Here is a 9,222-nt window from a genome sequence, read left to right on the forward strand (position 1 = left end):
CCTATGCTCTCCCATGTAAACGATCACTCAATTCACAATAAAAACTTTAAAACAATAGAATATAAACAAAAATAGTTTACACACCATTACAAAAAAAAAAAAATATTGTGTCAAGCACGTCACATAAATCGATCTATTATTAGGGTGAAAATAAACAATTAAGATGTACAATCTAGACATGGAACATGATAAAGAAGAAGCAAAAATATGAGGCTATTTTAAAGTAAGATTAAAATTTTAAATAATTATTTTCTTTGAAACAAAATAATTATCTAATATCCTAATGTTCTTTTAAGTCCTCAGAATAAAATATTGCCTCATAATGAAAACAATCTTTAAGACTGTTTTATAAGACCCTTGTCATTTTCAAGAAAGTTGTGTTTCGGCAAAAGGACTAGACTTTGAGGATTTTAATAAACGCTGTAAAAGGTATCTGTCCATTCCATACCTAATGTCTAGATTCAAATTCTTTTTTGGTAAAACCCAATTCCTTTCTTAGAGCTCTAACAGCTGCTGACCCCATGTGTCACAGTACAACTTATGCTCCACAGGGTTTTCACAAGCATATTCCCAGGGCTTTCTTCCAAGGCACCTCTGGATGGATTTGAACCCCAAAACTTTTTGTTGGTAGTTAACTGCTTATTTATTTACACCACTCAGGACTCCTCCTAGAGATCTATATGTCCCCTTCCTGCCCTCCCTCCCAAAAAAATCCACTGTATCAATGACTCATAGATTTGTTGTTGTTAAGTGCCTTTGAGTCAGTTCCAACTCATAGCGACCCTGCGTAGGGTTTCAGAGGAGTGGCTGGTGAGCCTGAGCTGCCGACCTTGCAGTTCAAACCAACTGTGCATTAACCCTCAGCGCCACACCAGGACTCTGACTTGGGGATAAAGTAATTCTTATACAAGGAAAATCAAGACACATTTGGATGCTTAAGCCCTGGAGAAAAAACACAACTAAAAGGAAATTATTTATTAAACAATTATAAAATTAAATGTGTTCTTACTATTGATAGATAGATATATTGTTTTTAGGTACCATCAAGTGGGTTCCAACTCATAGCGATCCTGTCTAGGGTTTCTGAGGCTGTAAATCTTTACGGGAGCAGAAAGTTTCATATTTCTCCTAGGGATCAATTGATGGGTGTGAAGTGCTGAACTTATGGTTAGCATACTTGTGCTTATCCTACAGTGCCCCACCAGCACTCCTAATATATATATATTGTGGCTAAGTGCCGTGGAGTTGATTCCAACTCATAGAGACCCTGTTTAGGGTTTCTGAGGAGCAGCTGGTGGGTTTGGACTGTCCAGTGCTAATCATACAGAGACACACCAGGAGTCCTAATATATGAACATATGAACATATATATATATACACATAATATATAGACATATGTACATATGTGTATTTATTGCTGTTATTGTTAAGTGTCATTGAGTCGGTTCCAATGCATAGTGACCCTGCATAGGATTTCCGAGGAATGGATGGTGAACTTGAACGGGTAACCTTGCAGCTCAAATTGACCTTGCAGTCCAGTACATTAACCCACAGTGCCATACCAGGACTCCTAAAATTATATAGATATATATATAAATGAAGGAGTCCTGGCAGCATAGTGAATTATGAATTGGGCTGCTAACGTCAAGGACAGTAGTTTGATTCTACCAGTCGCTCCGCAGAAGAAAGATGAGGCTTTCTGCTCTCGTAAAGATTTATAAGCTTGGAAACCCTATGCAGGGTCATTATTAGCCAGAACTGACTAAACAGCACTTAACAACAACACCAATTTACTAAAATTCAGCACTACAATTAGTAAGACTCAACCAAGCATGAACGAAAAGTCTTGAAAAAGTTTCTTCCTTCAATAGAAACTTTATGAAGCTCTATCATATTTCAGTTGAGAAACACTTGTCAGTTAAAGATCATTATACACAAGAAATAAAACTAAACGTCATTCAAATAGTCATGAAAGGATGGAACCCTCCTTAAATCTCTAGCACAAGGAGTCCTGGTGTGGTGCTGTAGGATAAGCACTGGACCCCAAAGTCAAACCCACCCACTGCTCCTTGGAAACCCTATACAGGGTCACTATGAATCAGAACCACCAAGACAGCACTTAACAACAGCAAGGACTCTCGCTGATGCTTTCCTGAGTGCCCACCTATCAGAACCAAAAGTGCTGAACTGTTTCTAAACACCTGTCTTCTGAAGCTGTGTCCTGCCTGCACATAGATATTGCCCCTCCTCACAGAAACTGGACTCCAAATTCCACAGCTTCACGGCTTCATTTTTTAATATTACAAAATCCCATTAGACCTGATGACATGTTGTTGGACTAACTTATCATTTAGTTCATTTGAGTTCTCTATAAATCCTTTTCAACCTGCCCAGAATTATTTAGGCATTCTCTGAATTATTGAATGCTCTAGGTATTCCCAGATGTCAGTTTGGTGTTTCAAGAGTGGAGAGAGCTTCATTTTAGGCAGGTTCACATTTAATTAAATACTCAGAAGGCAACATCATTCATTTGGGCCAAACCACATATCTCCCCTTCTTATAAAACCTTTCTCAAATACCCTCCCGGCAGCCAGCAAAGGGCACAGCCACTTCACCAACATTATTTCCATTTCTCAGGGCATGAGGTTGTTGTTGTTATGTGCCATCGAGGGCATGAGGTAGGATAAGAAAAACTACACTTTTCTTTTATTTCACTATTACTGAATAGACAAAAAACACTTAGAAAACAATCCTGAATTACATTTCTTCTATTCAAAAGGAAGAGAGTGAAATGGTTCTGTGCCATCAGCATTGGACTTCGGTCCACAAGATCTGTGGTTTGAGCCCAGCAGCTGCTCCATGGGAGAAAGATGATGTTTTTGCTCCTGCAAAGATGTACAGCCTCAGAAACCCTATACAGGGTCATTATGCATCAGAACCCACTCAACAGCACTTAACAACAACATTAGAAAGGAAAGGGGGAGGGGGAAAATTAGAGAGGAAGATCATATTCACCGTTATTCCTCACAAGATAAGCAATTACAGCTACAGTAAAGCGACTGGTGGAAGCATTGTTGTTGTTGAGTACCGTCGAGTTGGTTCTGACTCATAGCGACCCTGTATAGGGTTTCCGAGGAGCAGCATGGTATTATGTTATCTCTCTGTCCTTTCCCTTCCTCCCCCTAAAAGGAAGGAAAACAGAATCTGTTGGCTCCTCTGTACTCCCCCAAATACCAGTAACTTAAATTGGGCCAATTGAATAATAGCTCATCAGGCATTTGGAGCTCTTGAGTTCACCTGGGGCTGGAGGCTTGCAGAAAGGGTCTGAGGGCCCAACCCAGAAAGGGAAGAGTAGGGTAGCTCTTGAGTTCACTTGACTAGTACTATTGCCTTTATCCACATTACACACACACACACACACACACACACACACACACACCATACCTGACTCTTGAGTTGGGCCTCTCTCTCCTGCAGTCCTCCCCCTCAGTGGGATCCCTCTTCAAGGATCCCTGTGGGACCCTTTGGTGGAAGCAGAGTTCTTGTCCACATGGCCACCTGAGCAGACCCCAGAGACACAGGCTTCTGGCTTCTCTCTGAGCTTGAGTGAGGACTGCTACATCCTTCCTCACCCTCTGGAGTGCAATGGGGCATACAGGTCCTAAAGGCTGTACCACCTGTCATGGATCCTACCTCTGGAAGATCTGGGAATACTTGACATCTACACCACTGTCTGCAGCCTTTGGGAGCTCAGCGGACACTCATATCCTGTAACATTTACTTATAGGCTAGTTTCCTCCTCTGCCTTGAAGCCACCTGCTGCTATCATGTGTGAGAGTGAACTGATAGCAGCACCTATTTATGCAGAGTCCCCTGTTTATTGTCACATACAGTTAGGAGCCTTTCCAACTGAGGTCACTGTACTGTGACAAAGGCACACAGGATTTGACCCAGAGACAACCTATATTTCTGCCCTGCCACCAAAAGTTGCTATCTGAGCAAGGGCTCTGATCTTCAATTTCCTTATCTGCAAAATGGATATAACACCACCTTCCCCACAAAGGGTTTGGATAAGAATTTCATCAGAAGATGCATGGAAATACATTCTGTACCATCATTTAAGAATTTACATTGTCAGCCATCCAGCATATCTTCATCTCACTAAATCTTTGCAATAGTATTTACCATTGTAAAATAGGAGTCCCGGTGTGGCACTATAGAATAAGCACTGAACTGCTTATCAAATCAGTTCAGATTCATGTTGAGCCTGTTTGGAGTTTTTGAGAGCAACAGGTAGATGTGAACTGCTGACCTTGAGGTGGTTGGTTCAGTGCTTATCCTACAGTACCACACCAGGGCTCAAGGTTGTTACATCCAGATTAATCTAATTCAAGATTCATGTTTATTACAATACATTTACATCCTCCATCGTGATGGAAGAGAAGATTCAGAAACCCAGGAACTAACATTAAGGGCTGTCTTTAAAGATCATGGTGTCAGGGACGGCACACATACATACGCAAGTAGCATGTACGTATCTGGAAAACAATAAGAACTGTTCTCTCTCCCTTTCTCCCCAAACCCCGCAGTGACAAAGGAACCTCCATAAAAGCAGAGGGTCGTACAAGATGACATATGTCTCCTCCTACTCTCCAGGGTCTCTTAATCCAAACCCCTCCATGAAGTGATAAAATATGCAAGAGTTCTTCAGAGTCAAAGGTTAAAATAAAGATACAATACATATCTGCGTATTTCCAAATTCCTCATACAGACACTATAATTCGTTTCTTCCATTTTCATCTATTGCATTCATTCAACAGAAGTCCTAATACCCGTGCTGACTAGGTATCAGGCACGAATCTATTTTGCAGACCAACCACCACACACCTAGCATGAGCACCAGGGGGTTCACATACAAAGGAACTTTTGGATAAAATATCTCTAGCCACCTACTAAAAGGCCACCTACAATGGCGCTGTGGGCTAATGTGTCAGACTGCAAAGTCATTTGAACTGCAATGTTGGTGGTTTAAGCTCACCAGCTGCTTCTTGGAAACTCTAAGCAGAGTCACTATGGATTGGAATCGACTCGAAGGCATTTAACAACAACAACCCACTAAAAACTATTACCACTGACACCCTGGGAGTAATCAGTTCTCATTCTTTAGAACAATACAGAAATTCTCCCATTTACATGGTTTGGGACAATTCTTCTGAAACATAATCATCATAAACCCAGATCTACTTAACAATTCGTTGTTGTCAAGTGCCATCAAGTTGATTCCAACTTATAGAGATGCTGTATAGAGTTTCCAAGGAGCAGCTGGTGGGTTTGAACTGCTGACTTTGTGGTTGACAATCCAGTGTTTATCCTATAGTGCCACACCACATGCCCTACTTAACAATATTGTTTCTGTTGTTAAGTGCCATTGAGTTGGTTCTGACCCATAGCGACCCTGTATAGGGTTTCTGAAGAGTGACTGGTGGGTTTGAACCAACCTTGCAGCCCAGCACATTAACCCAAAAAGCCACACCAGGACTCTTACTTAACAATATTAAGTAATAATTATTAAAACTAATAATCATAACAATTATATTGATATTAACTAACATAACTAATATTTAACTAATAATTCTAGAAATTATAATATAAACTAGTGTTAACTAGCATCAATTAACAATGGCTAATAATGGTGTCTTGGTGTACACTGTAGGATAAGCACTGGACTACTAATCACAAGGTCAGTGGTTCAAACCCACCAGCTACTCCTGGGAAACCCTATACAGGGTCAACAGCACTATGACTCAACAGCACTTAACAACAAACAATAGCTATGATGAGAGCAGGATGGCTGTGTAGGATAAGCACTGGACTGTGAACCACAAGGTTAGCGGTCTGAGCCCACTAGCTGCTCCATGGGAAAAAGATGAGTTTTTCTGTTTCACAATGATTTACAGCCTCAGGAACCCTACGCAGGGTCCCTATAAGCTGGAACCAACTCAACAGCACTTTACAACAACAATAACGAATATATTAACTAAATCAGATTTATTCAGCACCGTGCCAGGGCTCCCAGCCTCCCACATATCCTAATTCCTCACAAAAATATGAGGTGAGTACAATTCTTAATTTACAGATAAGGAAACTGAGGTTTAGCAAGGTGAAATAACTTTCCCAAGATTACACAATTACAAGTGCACTGAAACATTTGCTTTGAGCATTAGAATTAACTTGGCGTTTCCAAGATCCTAGAACAAATGGCACCCCACTAGGTATACCAGAGCTAACTAAATCATGCCCCCAAACATCAAGAACATAGGATATCAGATCATCCTGAGAAGTCCCAGTGTGGCCCTGTGGGTTAATGCAGTGGACTGCAAAGTTGGTTTGAACCGCAAGGTCGTGGTTCAAGCTCACCAGCTGCTCTTTGGAAACCCTATACAGGGTTGCTATGAGTCAGAATCATTCAATGGCACTTAACAACAACAATCCATATGTTTATTCATTACCTTCTGAAGAATACAAACATCCACACAGGCCAAATCTACAAAGTGGTCAACTTCAGCAGCAAGGAGCATCAGCAGCATATTCAAAGTCAACTAAAATCATTTTCCTCAAAATGTAACTTTTTTATCAAAATAATCCAAAAAGTTTCTGAGGTCATCAAAAACCACAAAAGATTTGCAGGAAAAAAAAATCTTACATTGGGAATTATTACACATTATTATGGGAATTATTACTCCATTAACCTGTTTTAGAAATCACTAAAACAATTGCTGACCAGCTGGGCACAGAAGTGACTACCAGGCTATTTTCTCTTGTTTTCTTCTCACCGTCTATGGAAATTTCATGAACTTTCAAGGCTGGGAGTTGTACATTCAATTGGTCCCTCTGAAGCTGCTACCATGACAGCACTTTGCTTCTGGGGTCATCTCTGGCTGGGGGACTGCTGAAATTCAAGACCCTCTGGAACCAGATATAAAGCAACAAGGAACAGCCCCCTTTTTGCTCTCTCTTGTCTGGAGATTAATAAAGCTGTTTTCTCCCCACAGCCCTCCTAAACTTCTGCTACGATGCTGATCTAAAACATCAATACCAGATAACTTTACAGATCAAGCCTCAAACCTAAGGGTGTGGATTGTTTGAAAGGAGAAATGAGTCAACCCATTACCCCTTTTTCTTAAAGCACAGGATGAAACAAGAATTAGGTGGTGAAAGGATAATTCAAGAGTCTGGTCTCAAGGAAATCAAACAAAGCATGTAATGTAGATCTGGTGCTTTAGTACCTATTTTTGGTCTGGTTGAATTCCTAGAGCTTCTAAAACCATGGCCTAAGAGGTATCTGTTCTTGTGGCTGTGACATCATTGTCCCCAAATAATAGGATTACACATACTAACTTTACATTTTGGCCCTGGTTACATTTCATATAGAAGTACTTACATTCAGGTGTTAGGTCCCACGCTCTAAACAGTGTTCTACAAAGTGTCTTTTAGGCTAGCCTAACTCTTGCAGGATGAATGGCAGAAACACTCAAAAAAAAAGCCTTGATTCCATAATATGCAGGACACAAATCACTGTTTAAAAGTTCTAGTAACAAACACACCCCCTTCCTCGAGTCCCCTTTCACGTCCAGCTATCCAAGAGTATACATTTCACACGCTTTTCCGACCAACATTAAGACAGACACAGAAAGAAACAAGGGCGCCCACGCTCGCTGCAGAGCCACGGTTTACTTACACACTCTTCAAAAAGCAATTTAAGGCCAACGTTGGGCCCTACCGGCTCCTTCTATTTCCAACTCTGATGAATTATTCAGAAAAGAGTAGAGGAAAAAAGCCCCCAAATTCCACAAGACACCTACCGCTATGGACCCAGAAGATGTGGCAACAAAGACTTTGATAACCATTTTGATGGTCGGAAAAAGGGCTCCCCCCAACACACCCCTGGCTAGACAAATCCTGACAGTGGCACGGACGGTGACAGGTCAAAGCTGGCAGCCGCCCAGAGCCCAGCAGCTCAGCCCCTCCCGCCTCCATTTAAGAAGCTCTGCCTCCCCCCAAGGAGCTGCACGGGCATCTTGGCCTTTCCCCTTCATTGGTCCCCGGAATATTTTGGGATCTGTGGGGAAAATATTTGATTGGTTGATAAAAGCAGCCGCTGGACCCTTTCCCTTATCATTTCAAGAGCTCTACAACAGTCCCTAAAAGGCGAGGCTGCGCTGTGTACCAATCACAGACCAGTGGAGGGATGCCTTGGGGAAAGGGAGGTGGGGCAATGGGATAACGGAGGAACGGGAGGAGAGACGAGGCGAGGGCGGAGCTAGCTGACTGGTGTTGGAAAAGCCCAGAGAACACCATCTCCGCCCAGAAGGAGGCTGTGTTTACAGGGCTATTGGCAAAGGAACAAACAGGAAGGGTCAGAATAGCACAGAGGCCTTTTAAATACAAAGATCAGTCTGAATGTTTTGAAATTTTCTGGCCGACTGAACAAAATTTCAGTAAACTGTCAAACAATAGAAATACTTTCCTTAGTAGCCTGCTAGAAGAATTGGGCAGCTTTCTCCATTAGCCACCTGTTTCTCCACAGAAACTGACAGGCCGTGGCCGTGTAAGATTTCACTGCCATCGCAGAGGAGGCTGGGAAATAGTTGCTCGTTTGTCAGGACCGATGACTTAAACAAGTAAATTGTCTTAACTATTTTTAAAACTTTGGGAGAGAAAAATAAATGATCTGTTTATAGCAGGCTCTGTCCCATCGTGTTTATATCCAAAACTCCGTGCCACAGAATCAATTCTGACTCATAGCGAACCTATGTAGGGTTTCCAAGCTTGTAAGTAAATCTTTATGGGGTTTGTGTTGTTATTGTTAGAATTGTTGTTGTTAGGTGTCAGAGTCTGCTCCGACTCATGCACAACAGAACAAAATATTGCCGGGTCCTGCGCCTTCCTCAAAACTGTTATGTTTGAGCCCACTGTTGGCTTTCGCTAGCAATCCATCTTCTTGGAGTCTTGCTCCTTTTCGTTGACCCTCCAATTTAACGACCATGATGTCATTCCCTAGGAACTGGTCCTTCCAGACAATATATCGGAAAAATGAAAAGTGAAGTTTCCCTATTCCCACTTCTAAAGAGGGATTTATACAGACACTTAAACTGTATTAAAAGTTGGTGGTGGTGGTGCTGGTGTGCCAACAGGGTTTTCAAGGCCAGCAATTCGAATCTA

General features: G+C 41.7%; 1 protein-coding gene across 1 annotated transcript in view; it reads right to left on the bottom strand.

Moving 5' to 3' along the window:
• The window catches only part of SH3BGR (SH3 domain binding glutamic acid-rich protein), a 124,152-nt gene extending 116,115 nt beyond the window's left edge, over positions 1 to 8,037 (bottom strand). Inside the window, 2 exon segments of the mRNA XM_006878378.1 lie at positions 7,863 to 7,947; positions 7,949 to 8,037. Coding sequence (XP_006878440.1) covers positions 7,863 to 7,947; positions 7,949 to 8,037 — 174 coding nt within the window.
• Between the last annotated feature and the right edge of the window lie 1,185 nt (positions 8,038 to 9,222).

Source organism: Chrysochloris asiatica, unplaced genomic scaffold (assembly GCF_000296735.1).
Source record: "Chrysochloris asiatica unplaced genomic scaffold, ChrAsi1.0 scaffold00154, whole genome shotgun sequence".
NCBI lineage: Eukaryota > Metazoa > Chordata > Mammalia > Afrosoricida > Chrysochloridae > Chrysochloris > Chrysochloris asiatica.